Raw genomic sequence first — 17,478 nt, forward strand, 5'->3', positions numbered from 1 at the left:
CACTTCAATAACATCACGTAGCCTCTCTACCCGCAAAATTTCGTTTCGTTTCCTCCTCCTGTTTTACGTGCTTCACATTTTTGGACAGGTAATTAAGAAAATTAGTTTTAGAGCAGCTTTTTGATATATATATATATATATGCTGTTTACAGCATCATGATGGTCGCATTAGTTTTAGAGCAGCTTTTTGATATATATATATATATATATATATATATATATATATATATATATATATATATATCAAAAAGCTGCTCTAAAACTAATGCGACCATCATGATGCTGTAAACAGAACCTGGATTCATCAGAAAAAATGCACCCAGATTCGTCATTGAGTATACCGTTGTTGGCGCTCCTGTCTGTGATGCAACGTCAATGGTAACCGCAGCCATGGTCTCCGAGCTGATAGTCCATGCTGCTGCAAACGTCGTCGAGGTGTTTGTGCAGATGGTTGTTGTCTTGCAAACGTCACCATCTGTTGACCCAGGGATCGAGACGTGGCTGCACGGTCCGTTACAGCCATAAGGATAAGATGCCTGTCATCTCGACTGCTAGTGATAGGAGGCGTATATATATATATATATATATCAAAAAGCTGCTCTAAAACTAATTTTCTTAATTACCTGTCCAAATATATATATATATATATATATATATATATATATATATATATATATATATATATATATATATATATATAAATATATATATTACTGGCCGTTAAAATTGCTACATCACGAAGAAGACGTGCTACAGAAGTGAAATTTAACCGACAGGAAAAAGATGCTGTGATATGCTTTTCAGAGCATTCACACAAGGTTGGCGCCGGTGGCGACACCTACAACGTCCTGACATGACGAAAATTTCTAACCGATTTCTCATACACAAACAGCAGTTGACCGGCGTTGCCTGGTGAAACGTTGTTGTGATGCCTCGTGTAAGGAGGAGAAATGCCTACCATCACGTTTCCGACTTTGATAAAGGTCGGATTGTAGCCTATCGCGAATGCGGTTTATCGTATCGCGACATTGCTGCTCGCTTTGGTCGAGATCCAATGACTGTTAGCAGAATATGGAATCGGTGGGTTCAAGAGTGTAATACGGAACGCCGTGCTGGATCCCAACGCCTCCTATCACTAGCAGTCGAGATGACAGGCATCTTATCCGCATGGCTGTAACGGACCGTGCAGCCACGTCTCGATCCCTGGGTCAACAGATGGTGACGTTTGCAAGACAACAACCATCTGCACAAACACCTCGACGACGTTTGCAGCAGCATGGACTATCAGCTCGGAGACCATGGCTGCGGTTACCATTGACGTTGCATCACAGACAGGAGCGCCAACAACGGTATACTCAATGACGAACCTGGGTGCATTTTTTCTGATGAATCCAGGTTCTGTTTACAGCATCATGATGGTCGCATTCGTGTTTGGCGACATCGCCGTGAACGCACATTGGAAGCGTGTATTCGTCATCACCATACTGGCGTATCACCCGGCGTGATGGTATGGGGTGCCATTAGTTACACGTCTCGGTCACCTCTTGTTCGCATTGACGGCACTTTGAACAGTGGACGTTACATTTCAGATGTGTTACGACCCGTGGCTCTACACTTCATTCGATCCCTGCGAAACCCTACATTTCAGCAGGCTAATGCACGACCGCAAGTTGCAGGTCCTGTACGGGCCTTTTTAGATACAGAAAATGTTCGACTACTGCCCTGGCCAGCACATCCTCCAGATCTCTCACCAACTGAAAACGTCTGGTCAATGGTAGCCAAGCAACTGGCTCGCCACAATACACCAGTCACTACTCTTGATGAACCGTGGTATCGCGTTGAAGCTGCATGGGCAGCTGTACCTGTACACGCCATCCAATCTCTGACTCAATGCCCAGGCCGTTATTACGGCCAGATGTGGTTGTTCTGGGTACTGATTTATCGGGATCTAAGCACCCAAACTGCGTGAAAATGTAATCACATGTCAGTTCTAGTATAATATATGTGCCGAATGAATACCTGTTTATCATCTGCATTTGTTCTTGGTGTGGCAATTTTAATGGCCATTAGTATATATCATCGACCAATTTCGAAAGAAAAATTGCAGAATTTGTTGTGGAACATCATGGAATATTCCTGCATCCTGCTTCAGCCCCTATAGTTTCATGAAATTCCAGTAGGTGGCGGTGCTATACGTAGCCTTCAAAATGGCGTCTGCAACAGAGGTCCGTTCCCAACAGAGCCCTGTCATTGAGTTTCTGTTGGCGGAAAACCGGAGAACCGCAGGTACTGATAGGCACTTGCAGAATGTCTACAAAGACCTGGCAGTGAACAAAAGCACTGTCAGTCTTTGGATGAGACAAGGTCGTGTAAATCTGTGAGATCTCCCGCGTGCCGGCCAGCGGCACAGAGCAATGTCTCCTGCAGTGTCGGAACGTGCGGACACTCTCTTTCTAGGCGACCGATGGATGACAACTGCTCAACTGGACGTCCCTGTTGGTAATGCTGATATACATGTCCACCAATCCAACGTCGACTAGTGGAGTCATATCATGCGGGCATACAGGGCCTCCCAGTAAGGTAGCGCAAGGCCGTCGCATTGAAAAATACGTTGCTGTAGCCAAAAGAGCTGGGAATAATACGGTGTATTGGAACACTGAATAAAACCAACCTGCTTTTAGAAAAATAATGTGTTGCATTACTTATTGAACGCTCCTAGTAAAAATACCTTTTGTCAGAACCGTTGAGCTTATAACACACAAGAGTTCTGTAGATAAACTCAAATTCTGTTTGAAGAATAAAGACTCACCGTGGCCTCTGAGATGGAGCTGAGACTGCTGGCCACGCCACTGCCGGTCCCTGGGCTCAGGTGGTTCCTGTCCACTGCCTTGAGTTTCGCCTGGTCCAGCTGCTGGTAGTCCGGCAGCGATACCGTGGACAGCTTCTGGACGCGGATGTCGCCGTCATCCTGCAACACGGCGAGGCAAGTCCGCCAGCGTTATGCACCGGGACATAATCGAGCACGACAAAGCACGTGATAGGACCGTACGAGCCAAAAGGTCAAAACTGCATTCTAGTGAAGAAGTTAATATGCAAAACTGGTGAAACTATTTTCCATCGACTTTTTAAATACTTTTCTGTAATATTATAGATACAAAACCGAAAAGGTTAATGTAGTATCTATAATCTGTGAATAATACTCATTGAGCGGTATTAGATGCGCAGGAAGTTCATATGAAAAAGTGCGCAAAATTCTTCGAACTCAAATTCGTAAGATAAAGTCCCAGCGAAGTAGGTAGGGCGCAGCATTCTTTCCCTGCCACATTTCATAACAAGGCATGAATATTTTTGAGAATTACACAGATAAACCGTACAAATAAAGGCGTAAATATCCACAAAAATCACGGTATAATAATAATAGTCAAATGAAGCACGACAAATGTATGTTAAGACATCGTGGATCTTGCAATTATTGCTGTCTTCAATGCCTGTGAAATATTGAAGATAGACAGCGAAAATTTCTCAAAAAAAAAAAAAGAATGAAAGAAAGAAAAGAAGAAGATAAAGAAAGGAAAAATAGTTTGCAGACAACTTAAGGGGCTCCGGAAAGGTTCAACAGCATGAAATGTTCAATTTTTACTTTTGTGCATTTTTAAAAATCTACAGACGTTCCCCCTTCAATTGATACATAATTTATTCATTTCAGAGGACTACAACTATTTTAAAAACATTTTTGAAGTATGTTCCGCGTAGGCTTCACTCACTGTGGTGCAGTTAAACTGCTGTCAAATGTTGTAGTCATGAATCTACATTCTCATCATATACATTTTAGTGATGTGAGAGAAAATAAGTGTTACAAAATAAGTGTTGCGGCTAACCTCTGATAGTTCGGTATACATCGCTCGCTCGATTGTCGTGTGTTTCATGTTTATTTACTCTTTTCTAGTCCTGAAAATATTTATAGTGAATTCCGTTCATTGAAGTCGGTTTGGTTGAAGGATAATCATGGGCAAACGTAAACTGACCAGAAAGCCCCTGAGACTTTTAAGAAAAAGAGAATTGTTGGAAAGCAAAAGGTAGGTGTTATTACCGTGAACAATAAAGAGGATAACCAATTGTGTGAACCTAATCTTGGAGGTACATCCGCCCATTGCAATGAAAGTTAGAAGGAAAGTAATTCGCAGTGGAAGCTTGGTTCAGTTAGTGAAAAGTATGAATGTTTCGTGGGCGAATCGAATGTGAATGAAATATCTGATATGTCATTTCTCGACAAAATTTTTACAACTGTGTAAGATGTATTCAGTGTAGTGAGTCGGACTGGAACTTTGCATAAAAAATTGCCAGTAAAATGGAACTGAAATGTGGTAAGTGTTCCACATGACCACCATTTGCAGCAGTGTCGCAGTAACTCCAAATGAAGAAAATGGTAGTAAAATCTGTGAACACAACAATAGATTTGCTTACGCCTTGCAAACCATTGGTAAGAGTGCAGTTTTCTGTGGCATGATGAATCTTCCAAACACCCAACCAAGTTTACGAAGTATGATAGATTTATAGTGTCTGAAGTAGAAGATGTCTGTATAGAATCTATGAAGAAAGGAGTGGAAGAGGCAAGTAATGGAAAGCAGTGGTGACAGACACTTGACTGCAGCATTCGATGGTACCTGGCATCAACGGGAACGCACATTTCTTCATGTTGTACTATCTACCACCAGTATATATACAGGGAAAGTTTTAGATGTAGCAGTAACATCTAAATATTGTAGGTGGCCACAAAAAAATAAAGATACCCAAGAAAATATTGTACAGCTAAATATAGAGGCAGTAATGGAAGAATGGAAGTGGCTGATGTTGCTAGTATATTTCAACGTTCTGTTGCATGTGATGAAGCGCGATATGTGAATTCCCGGTGACGATGATTCTAAAAAGTTTCAAATATATTAAAGAGCTGAAGAACTATGGCGATGATGTTGTAGTGAAGAAGTTTGTATTGGACATGTACAGAAACGAATGGGATTAAGACTTCGGCGACTGAAAGCTTGGTACAAAAAACAAAAACTCATGATGGTAAGGGGTTCGATGGGAAGGGAAGGTTAACTGACGAAAACAGAACTTTTATGGAATGGCTATTAGGCAAAACACACGCAGTGTTGATGAGATGAAGAAGGCTGTTTGGGCTCTTTTTTTTCATACCTTTTCAACCAATGAAATTCCCCATCATTTCTTGTGTACCAAAGGAGAAAACAGTTAGTGTACGTACTACAAGGGATTGCTAATTGATGAAGTGTACACTGATGAACGTAGTCTGCCTGATGCGGTAATGGAGGTGATAAAACCTATTTTCAGAGACTTAGCAGCAACTGTTGAAAAAGTATATTAATGGAAAAACTCAAAACTTCAAAGAAAGTGTAAATAGTATTACATGGTCAAGATCCACAAGACTGTTTGTTGGAACAGAAATACTTCACTTTGGTGTGTATGATGCTGTTGCTACTTTCAATTATGCCAACGTTGTAAGGTGCAAAGTATTTCGAAATATGGAAATGAAGATAGGTTTCAACATGGTACGAACGATGCTTGCTTTAGACAAGGAATACCTTCAGGCTACTGACATGGCTGTAAACAGTCTGGAAATAGAAGCAATAGTAAACAAGAGGAGAACAGTGAGGAAGATGGAGGAGTTTGGAGGAGATTGAAGATAATCTATCCTATGAATCTGTAATGCATTAAAAAGGCAATACAAACATTACCGCTCCATTTCCTAAAGTTTTATTTTCTCAAACAAATTACATGTTTTCTTCAGGCTCTGCCAAAGCAATTAACTCAATTGGTTTCAGATTTTCAGTAAATGTTACACAGTCCATTATGGGTAACTTAACACAACCTTTTACCAAAAATCTGTATACGGTTGAATCTATAAACAAAAAATGCCACAAAAAATTAGTGAATTTCCATTACAATAGAAAAAATTAATCTCTAACAACTGAATTCAAATTTTAATAATCCGTGTGTTTAATTGTAGCCAATACTCTAATAAATAACCTGTAAAAATTTCAACTTCCTACCTCAAATACTTTCCGAAAAATCACGAAAGATAGGGCTTTCCGGAGCCCCTTAACTCATCTAAGGGAAAACAGGTAAGACTTAGGAGGAATGAACTGCACAGAGTACAAATTACGGAGTTCTGATTAAATAAAAAGTAAGGAAATACAAGCGTAATCAAGGATATTACGAACAATATCATCAACATATTATCAAATTTGGATAAGCCACAGTAAAGAAGGAGGAATTTAGCTCTGCAGGGAACTATTTTATTCTAAACGCCTTAGTCAATTAAGTTGTAAGACGATGATTGGTGCCAACGAAAGAGCCTATCATCACCAAAAGAGGAGCGCTACTATCAAATATTCACATAGAATCGAAGAAGGTTTTATGGAACTCTGCTTCACGAACACAGAATTGAAGGCGCCAGAAGATCTGCGAAGAAACAGTTTGATTCATAGTGCTACAAAACAATTTTAATAATTACACAGTATAAAATATACGAATAAATCTAACGAAGACCATTACTAGAAGGAAGAGGTTAATTTTACCTTCATTAACGCATCCAGGAGTACTTAACGTCACACCAGACAGCAAATTAATGGAAAAAACAGTAGTTATATTTACGTCAAATAGTCTATGATCTTGGGTCTAACGGGACAGTAGAGATGAAAACAATACAATAATTCCGAAGCACATTTTTCTCCATCTCTTACGTAGCTCCTTTAAATAGATTCCAAATAATTTTGGGACCATAGAGCATCCTCGTCACAGTCTTTGGAGACTCGTATTGGCTGGGCAACTAATTTTTCTAGTTTAATCCTATGAGAACAGCCTCCAAAGCTTGCATGTGTGCGATGCGCCAGCATTTACCTTTCTGCTCCACAGTCTGTTTCGAGGTACAGTCTTTTGGAGATCCACAAATATTAAATGAGTCTGTGTGCTGTTACGTAGTTGTTTCTCCACAAAATTCTGTAAATATACCATCTAAAATATCCCATACGAAACCATCCCAAGTGCAGATCTGTTATAATCTTCTAATTCTTGAAGTTCCAAAGACTACTCGATAGTTGTTACAGTCCTGTCTGCCAATCTGTTTTTACAAACAGAACTGATTATAACTGAATCTCGTAAGTAAAATTTGTAGATTTTCGTCAAGATCTCATATAGCACCACCATTGCTCCGTTTGCTAGTTCGATACAAAGAGTATAAACAGATATAAGTTCAGATATTTCTGTTAGTGATTGGGACGGTGTACTGAACAACATTTACAGCCGTATTTACGTCATTTGCAGACTAATAATTAAAATGGCTCTGAGCACTATGGGACTTAACATCTATGGTCATCAGTCCCCTAGAACTTAGAACTACTTAAACCTAACTAACCTAAGGACAGCACACAACACCCAGCCATCACGAGGCAGAGAAAATCTCTGACCCCGCCGGGAATCGAACCCGGGAACCCGAGCGTGGGAAGCGAGAACGCTACCGCACGACCACGAGATGCGGGCTGACTAATAATTACAGCCATTACAAATCATATGGTTTTAGTTTGATTTGTACCTGCAAGTACATGAGGCAAGAGCAAGTGGTTAATGTTTATTTTCCCCTGCGTAGTAGTTGAAGTGTGGGCGCGTGGACGCAAAACGTTTTGTATGTACTGACAGGCGTAGCGTACTTAGTGGTGCAGTACGACCATGCAGAAACAAACATCAGGTTATATAATTTGTGACGTGTTTGTGTGGAAGATTGTTTCGACGCAGAGAAAAACAATCAGCACATTGACGTGTGTACATATTAAAATGCCACATATAAAAATAGCTGCACTTGTACCCGTAACACACTGTTTAAGGATTATTTGTAAGTACCTACCACAAGTCAGACGTTTTAGACACATACCAGTGAATAGAGCCTATCTCCAAGTTTTTGACTCATATCACATGTGCTCAGTGTGGACGCTGTTTGTGATTTGGGAAACGTCAATATGTGTGTGCAATTCATTGAAGTCGCTTACACGAATTGCCTTGGAAGACGCGATAACAGCCCGCTTTGCCTGTCTGCAGACGAAAACTAAATAGATGCGATAATACAGAAAGGATGAACTGTTCCCATCTTCTAAAATGCCTGTTCCCTAGTGCAACTATGTCACGGCTCTTAATACGTAAAGAAATTTAGAGATATTCTGTCCACTAATGTGTGTCATTTTTCTGTACATTTGTAGTTTTTGAAACCTCAGAAACACATGAGTAACGCTATCTTTATATACAAAGCGCGCTCAATAAATAGTGCTACGCATTTTTCCCTTGGCCAGTTTTGGTTGAAAAAATGCAGCATTCAACCCCTACAGTTTCGTAAAGTCCCGATAGGTGGTGGCGCTATACGTAGCCTTCAAAATGGCGTCTGTAACGGAATTACGTTCCAAGCAGAGAGCTGGCATTCAGATTCCTTTGGCGGAAAACCAGCGCGTCACAGATATTTATAGGCGCTTACAGAACGTCTACGAAGACCTGCCAGTGAACAGAAGCACATTGAGCCGTTGAGCGAGGCATCTGTCATCATCGCAACAACGTCACGAAAACCTGGCCGATCTCCAGCGTGCCGGACATGTCTCCTGCAATACATCGATCAGTCGATCGCTAGATAGGAGTAAAGGGCTACGATCTTTGGTGGCTCTCCGTGAGAGGAGCTTTGATTGGCATGAAGATAGACAGAATTTGCGGGCCGAAGTGGAACGAGCAGTTGCTGGGCGCGAGGCCGGTTTACCTCCGGTGGCTGGATCCCATAGTAAACAGCTTTTGCAGAGCTTAGACCTCATCCTGCCAAGACGGTGTTTTGGGTTGGCTGTGGTGGCGATGGCTCTCTGGAAATTCGCCTGTGCCTAGCGTGCGGAGATTTTGAGTGCCACTTTGCTACACATTCATCAAATATTTTGGTGAGACTCTTTCCGTGACTTACGAGTCATGTTTGTTAAAATCGTAGCACTGCGACTAGTGTCTCCTTACCGGATGGTCTACTGTGTTTACTGCTTGTGGAGGCCAGAAGTGCTACGTTAATGGAAGCAGTTGTTTCATTACAGACGTTAGTCGCAATTGTTTGTGAAATATATGGATGTTGCGTGGCCTGTGTTACAGAGCTAGTGGGGTTAAATTAATCAGAACGGCCTTCTTATATTGGTCATATTTCAAGGGGCTGACCGTGGACCATGTTGAGGGCTGAACTATGCGTTGTTCTACCTTTTAAATACAGTGAAGTTTAATTTAATCAGAGAGCATTTTAACTGTAATTACTTTAGTAAAGCATTTGCAAAACATCTTAGTTTGGTCAGTCTAATTTAATAGGAGTGCCTTTCACTGTAATCATATTAGTTAAGCATTTGTAAAACATTTTGGTGGGGTTGTCAGTCGACCCACCCTGAGAATTTCCATGGTAAATTCTGCTAAAACTAGAACGTGCTTTTTTCTTTTTAGTTGTTACGGCCAGCCTGGTAAACAAAGTTTGACATATGGGATTCATTTGCTGAACTATTTGAAGTAGTGGATTTTACGTTAGTAAGAGCTGCCCGATACGTTACTTATGGCTAGTGTCTTACTGCAAAGCTTGTTAAAAGTCAGCAAATTTGATTTTTATTCCATATTAAAAATAGTTTTAAGCACATTTCCTGCTGCGTAATTAGTACAAGTAACTGTTTGTCGAATAATTTTTGGGGCACGTATCTTTATTGAATGAACGCACCACCATTTGACTGTATAGTTGTTTATTTAACTACGATCCAGGTTTCAGCCTTTTACGCCTTTTTCAGGAGATGGAGTTTGTCATTAACATATATTGCAGGACATCAATTTTAATCACATGAATTGAATCACTTGAAAATAACGTGAAAGACGGAACATGGAGTCGAATTTAAATAAACAACAATGCAGTCAAATGACCGTGTGTTCATTTAAAAATTGTGTGACTTGCTCAAAAACATTAAAAACTGCTTAGGCTTTGTTTGGTTTTCATTCCTGTAATAGCAGTGCTACCTGGCTGTTAACTGCTTAATTGCTTATCACCATATTCGCTGATTGGGCAGATGCTTGTTATTTATTTATGTTTGGCTCTTAAATGGTAACATAATGAAATATGTGCAGCTCTTCGTGAAGTAGTGCGCTGTTGCTAGTTTTCCAAGGTTAGTTCTTAGCCTGTTGTAGTTTACGTATTACGGGACCTGCCTAGTCCACCAGCACCCCAGGCCCAGTGCGTGACGGGTTCACACCGCCAACCCTGACCGTCGGGTTATCTCGCCTGTCACGGGGCTGAAATCTATTCGTATAACTTCTTCTGGTTCTGAACTTACGTCACTAACGGACGTGACTCGTCACTTGGGTGGCTCCTGTTGGTGCCAAGTCTGCAGCAATCGTTTGAGATTTTATATTTAAAAGCTAACTGAAAAATGTTGTAAATATTAAGGTTTGATTATTAATATGCAGCTTGGTTCAGATACCTGTTAATGTTTGACAAATTTCTTGGTTTCTTAATTGTTTAAAAGGTCTTTTGCTAACGTTAAATGCTAATCTCATTTTCTCATTAATATTCGATAAATTGTTTAATTTCTTACTTGTTTTTAAAAGCTATTTATAGACGTCACAAGGTTGCTGACTTTTTACTTAAATAAAAGATTAGGCATGTTTTCAACTGTGAACGCTGCTTTCGTGCCTTCTGGTCCAGCCCTACCGCTCAACAGCGTATTAGGCTAAATACACCCAGTTCAGTTGGAACGTGCAGATATTCTCTTTCTATGTCCTCGACGGTTCACAATCACAACGTCGTTGCTGAAATGAACGTCTCTGTTGATAGTGATGACACTCGTCCACCAGCTGGGGTACTCAAAGATGTGTGTGTGCGCCCGTTGAATTCCTCGTCGCCTGACAGAAGACATCTTCGAGGAATTGCTTGCGCGTTACAGGACTGATCTTGATATTTTCTGTGGAACGTCCACAAAGGCGATGAAGCCTGGGTTTATCACTTCGAATCAGAAACAGTACGAAATCCATGGTGCCACACCACCTCTCCTCTGAAGAAAAAATTCAGAGTCACACCCTCAGCCGCTAAGACATGGCGGCAGTCTTCTGGGAGTTTCAAGGGTTATTCTGTTTGATTTACACCCCCATGGTGCAAGGATCAACTCTGATTTTTACTGTGCTACCCTCAAGAAATTGAAGAAACAACCTAAGGTTTTCGGCGGCACAAAAATGCAGCCGGCCGGAGTGGCCGAGCGGTTCTAGGCGCTACAGTCTGGAACTGCGCGACCGCTACGGTCGCAGGTTCGAATCCTGCCTCGGGCATGGATGTGTGTGATGTCCTTTAGTTAGGTTCATGTAGTTCTAAGTGTAGGGAACTGATGACCTCAGAAGTTAAGTCCCGTAGTGCTCAGAGCCATTTGAACCATTTTAGAACAAAAATGCAAACAAACTACTCCTTTGACAACGAAAGGCCTCACACAAGTCTGCACACCTTAGAGGAGCTCACAAAACTTCTTTGGACTGTTCTTCCTCGTCCATCCTACAGCCCGGATCTCGCACCTTCTGACTTCCATCTCTTTAGGGCAATGGACGATGCACTCCGCGGGAGGCAGTACGTGGGTGAAGGGGAAGGTATTGACGCAGCAAGGCGTCGGCTTTGACGTCGACCAGCAGAGAGGTACCACGCGAGGTACCATGCTGACATACTGGCTCTTCCAGTAAGGTGACGTAAGGCCGTAGCACTGCACGGAGAGAATCTTGAAAAATAGGGTTTTGTAGACAAAAGCGTGGGGAATTATATGGTGTATTGTAATCCTAAATAAAACCAACCTGCTTTCAGAAAAAATGTGTTGTTTTACTTATTGAACACCCCACGTGTTACCTGCTCCCGGTACTTTACTATTCTTCGTATACATCAAGTTTTTACTCAGGATTTTATTGGTGGAATGCTCTGCTTTCTCCAGTCTTAATGTACTGCTGATTGTAGATAAAAAGACACGTTCTCTCTTTTATAAACAACCAACAGTGGTGCTTTGTGCATTCTTAAATACTGATCGGACTAATCGCAGTGTTGTCTATATTTTGCATTCACGCTATATTAAAGACATTCCACTCCTTGTTTGCACAGGAATTTTCCATGTTCTTATTTGATCCCTCCCCACTATAGAACAATAAAGAGGATGTCCCTTATTTTGGGGCACGTTGATAGATGATCGAAACCCTGAAGAAAGACATGGTGCAATTTTTTTCGTCCAGGATGATATTAAGTGTTTATGGGAGTGCTCCTTTTCAGCTGATTCTTTGGGGACAGTGGTAGCGTGTGGGGTGTTCGAGGATATGGCTCAGAAAATCTGTTTGTGGACTACGTTTGGTGGGGTGATGCCAGTCTGTGAAGGCCTTCGTGACACCTACAGCATACTGCGGAAAGGAATTCTCGTCACTGCAGATACGTCGTCCGCAAGCTGTCTGGCACTACTTGAGGGATGGCAGCTGTAAGATCTTAATTTTTTAGTGTCATAGGCAATGAGTCAGAACCGAATGTCACACTGACGTCATTTTTTCTGTGCTGGCGATATTCAGTTGTCTCCTGACGATGACATAACATTGTTGTCATGTTCCGTTAAACATCGATGGAAAATTCAGTTAGTGTCACAAGATATTTTCTAACGCCCTGATTTTCGAATGAATAGGTTACTGACCGTCCGTATGGTGGGTGGCACGATGGTGGAGACGCTGCGCTGCTGCAGGCGCTGCGCCTTGGGCGGCCCCGCCACCCCGGCAGCCGCCGCCGCCGCCTCCGCCTGCGCAGCCGCGACGCGCGCCGCCGCCCCCGCAGTAGCCGCACTGGAGCGCGCGCGCCGCTTCTTGCGCGGGGGCGGCACCGGTGTGGGCCCGATAGACTCGCAGTCCTCCGAAGTGGTGTCCTGCTGGCGCTGGGGCGGCACCTCCAGGTCGGCCGACTGCCAGCCGGAGGCGGTCACGGCGCCGCCCCCGTTCAACCTCCGAGGCGTGTGCACCGCTGGCAGCGGCACCGACCTGATGACACGGCCAGCACAACTCGAGTAAGAGACGTACGTTTCAACATGACTCTGTGCATGATATCTGATGGGCACCGTGATCGATTTTAGTAAAATGATGAAAGACAACATTCCAGAATGAGATTTTCACTCTGCAGCGGAGTATGCGCTGATATGAAACTTCCTGGCAGATTAAAACTGTGTGCCCGACCGAGACTCGAACTCGGGACCTTTGCCTTTCGTGGGCAAGTGCTCTACCAACTGAGCTACCGAAGCACGACTCACGCCTGGTACTCACATCTTTACTTCTGCCAGTACCTAATCTCCTAACTTCCAAACTTTACAGAAGCTCTCCTGCGAAACTTGCAGGAGAGCTTCTGTAAAGTTTAGAAGTTAGGAGACGAGGTACTGGCCGAAGTAAAGCTGTGAGTACCGGGCGTGAGTCGTGCTTCGGTAGCTCAGTTGGTAGAGCACTTGCCCACGAAAGGCAAAGGTCCCGAGTTCGAGTCTCGGTCGGGCACACAGTTTTAATCTGCCAGGATGTTTCAAAGACAACATTGTTTGCGTTACTTTTTTATCTTTATCGTCCTGGTTTGGACGCTTGCCACAAGTCATTTTCAGGTCCAAATCTAACGACTGCGAACAGTATTTAGTCGTCAGGGCGAGGCTCATTTTTAAGTGCAGATGACCTGTGGCAGGTGTCTGGAGTGGCAATAGGAAAAATAATAAACGTTACGCAGTCCGTGTCTGTCTTTCTAATTGAACAGTAACAGCTCCAGTACCGACTGCTATCGCTTTACACATGTTACACCTGTTATTTACTGTTTGCTTGAAGCCACAGTCCTGAAATATGCTGTGTCTATTTCACCTATTCACCGCGATCGTGATTCAGAGTTACGCCATTTCAAGCGATAGATCATTATGAAGTGCGTCAATGTATCGAACCTATTAACATCTCTCCTCGAGCCAACCATGTTTACATATTCCATGTGTATAATAAGACATTTGAAAAATTTCACAAATGATGGTTCAAATGTCTCTGAGCACTATGGGACTTAACTTCTGAGGTCATCAGTCCCCTAGAACTTAGAACCACTTAAACCTAACTAACCTAAGAACACCACACATATCCACGCCCGAGGCAGGAGTCGAACCTGCGACGGTAACAGTCGCGCCGTTCCGGACTGTAGCGCGTAGAACCGCTCGGCCACCACAAATTATGGACTCATGATGGAAATTACGTGCGTAGACGATATGGATACCACAGCAACTATTACGGTCTCTCATATTACTGACGAAGATTCCATGCAATAGATAAATATAGTTCGCACAAGGATACTGTCATCTTAAGAGGAACAATGTTGAAACTGTGTTGGACACCACTGACAATGGTTCCGTTTAGGTACCGTAAGCGAACTTAATACAAATCACCAACGCGTTTTGAGAATATGCTCTCATCATCAAGTTGTCTCTCGAAAAGCGTTTTTGAATTGCGTTAAATAAGATTAAAGTGTTTGAATGCTAGCAGTTATTTCAAATAAAACATTACCACAGATACCTGAAAACCGAAAATGAATTATGTTAAACTATTTTAACCGTGATTCTGAATGACGAAGCATAACTGAATTGTTTACTTTACTCCAGAGGTACTAGTTCGGAGGGGTAAACAGAACACCTTCTGATGAATTTGACGGAGACCAAAGTAGACACAGTTAGACTAAACCCCTGAATCGGGTTCCAACACGTCCCCCCCCCCCCCCCCCCCCACTCGCCTCCTCTCTCCCTCCAATGCACAAAACTTCCGACCCCTGTTTATATATATAAGCTTGACTTCTTGACTTACTTTGGCTATTCGCGATTTACGACCTAGGTTGTTACCAAAGAAAATTCACTCGCCAGCAGCATATTTTCTGATCGTGTACCTTCCACGTAATCCTCTTACTGCAACTATTATTTAGATTAAAAGTAATGAATACATGAGCTGAAATAAAACCATCTGTACCTACTATAGGCATTATTGTTGAGCAAAAATACAAATATTCTCCCTCCTATACGTAAAGTTCACACACACTGACAGTAATGGCCATTCACTAATAGGTTTCCTACAGAGTTAGCCATTCCTTAGTTTTCTACCCTGAAATGCTGCATTTAAATTATATTTAAAACGTTGTTGATCAGATTCACGTTAACAAACAAACAAGCGAATCGTGTAAAGACTTGGTTAGGGCAAGAAGGCTGCTCCCCATAGCGGTGTGCCACAAGGCAATAAACTCTACTGCTTGCATTTACTAAGATGAATCGATCAGTCCGTAACTCACAGCGGCCCACCTAAAACAGGTCTTGGTTTTATTGCCAGCGAGAGGCCTTCTACTGTAGCCTTCAGATTAGCTAATGGCCTATTAATCGTCTTCTCCGTGCCACGAAGAATAGTTGATTCTCTATTAACAATGTTCGGGTTTGCGCAACCACCCTAATATTTTGTGTGGACAGGGAGATTAAGGGTAACATTCGACATCACGATCGATATCTATACGACTGAAATGGGCTGAGACGAGTTAGTAACTGACAACCATATTCCCGAATATAGAGTTCAAACGTAGCACATAAGTTTTATTACAGCAGATACTCCGCTGCAGAATGTAAATTACAGACGATCACGTTGTTGGGTATGGTATAAGCAATTCGTTTTCACAACTTGATTCCTATCATACATTGATGATCAAAAATGGTTCAAATGGCTCTGAGCACTATGATACTTAACATCTGAGGTCATCAGTCCCCTAGAACTTAGAACTACTTAAACCTAACTAACCTAAGGACATCACGCACACCCATGCCAGAGGCAGGATTCGAACCTGCGACCGTAGCAGTCACTGAAGCGCCTAGAACCACACGGCCATCGCGGCCGGCCATTGATGAGCCATGACTACCACCCATCGGTAAATTTAATACCGCCTGGTGGCGTTACGGCAACGTATGAGGTAGGGTAAGTACACTGTGCAACACATTTGGAAGGTCATTGCGATTGAGGACTTTCAGATTTGCTTCAAAGGTGCCTACAACCTTCCTCTGTAATGGTGCAAAAACGTGGCGCTCTGCAATGTCACGCTGGTGCTCGGCGATGCTTCAAACTGGAAAGTGCCGACACGTGCGAGAAAAACGCCAGAGCTCAGAAATTCGTGTCAAGGGTAACGTGGATTGATGGTGTCATCACATTGGCACTAAATTTCGCCACACTTCTGATCAATGGCACCGTGGAAGTGTCACACGACGAGAAGATCGTCTTTCATGCATTTGAGACCTTCTTTTGATGACTTTGCGTTAGAGACAAGAACCGCGACGCCCACCGTTTTCTTTCAGTGGCCGAAGAAAAACATTTCACACACACAGACGCTCAGAATCGAAACGAAAAGACCTCAGGAGTGGCTTAGAGGGCGGCAGTCAAACAACCCCGTTTCTTCGGGCATTGAATCCCACGCATTTACGGATCGTAAACGACAAATCACAGTGCGATCTACATCTACATCTACATGCGTACACCGCAAGCCACCTGACGGTATGTGGCGGAGGGTACCTTGAGTACCTCTATCGGTTCTCCTTTCTATTCGTCTCGTGTTGTTCATGGAAAGGAAGATTGGCGGTAAGCCTCTGTGTGGGCTCTAATCTCTCTGATTTTATCCTCATGGTCTCTTCGCGAGATATACGTAGGAGGGAGCAATATACTGCTAGACTCCTCGGTGAAGGTATGTTATCGAAACTTCAACAAAAGCCCGTACCGAGCTACTGAGCGTCTCTCCTGCAGAGTCTTCCACTGGAGTTTATCTATCATCTTCGTAACGTTTTTGCGATTACTAAATGATCCCGTAACGAAGCGCGCTGCTCTCCGTTGGATCTTCTCTCTCTCTTCTATCAACCCTATCAGGTACGGATCCCACACTGGTGATCAGTATTCAAGCAGTGGGTGAACAAGTGTACTGTAACCTACTTCCTTTGTTTTCGGATTGCATTTCCATAGGATTCTTCCAATGAATCTGCTTTACCGACGATCAACTTTATATGATCATTCCATTTTAAATCACTCCTAATGCCTACTCCCAGATAATTTATGGAATTAACTGATTCCAGTTGCTGACCTGCTATATTGTAACTAAATGATAAGGGATCTTTGTTTCTATGTATTCGCAGCACATTACGCTTGTCTACATTGAGATTCAATTGCCATTCCCTGCACCATGCGTCAATTCGCTGCAGACCTTCCTGCATTTCAGCACAATTTTCCATCGTTACAACCTCTCGACATACCATAGCATCATCCGCAAAAAGCCTCAGTGAACCTCCGATGTCATCCACGAGGTCATTTATGTATATTGTGAACAGCAACGATCCTATGACACTCCCCTGCGGCACACCTGAAATC

At 42.7% G+C, this 17,478-nt stretch overlaps 1 protein-coding gene across 1 annotated transcript in view; it reads right to left on the bottom strand.

Moving 5' to 3' along the window:
* LOC126259424 (uncharacterized) overlaps positions 1-17,478 on the bottom strand; it is a 263,301-nt gene that overhangs the window by 28,586 nt on the left and 217,237 nt on the right. The window contains exons 3-4 of the mRNA XM_049956216.1: positions 12,744-13,080; positions 2,810-2,968 (exon numbers count right to left, since the gene is read on the bottom strand). Of these exons, the coding sequence (XP_049812173.1) occupies positions 2,810-2,968; positions 12,744-13,080 (496 nt within the window). The remainder of the gene's footprint in view (positions 1-2,809; positions 2,969-12,743; positions 13,081-17,478) is intronic.

Source organism: Schistocerca nitens, chromosome 5, assembly GCF_023898315.1.
Source record: "Schistocerca nitens isolate TAMUIC-IGC-003100 chromosome 5, iqSchNite1.1, whole genome shotgun sequence".
In the NCBI taxonomy this organism is placed as follows: Eukaryota; Metazoa; Arthropoda; class Insecta; order Orthoptera; family Acrididae; genus Schistocerca; species Schistocerca nitens.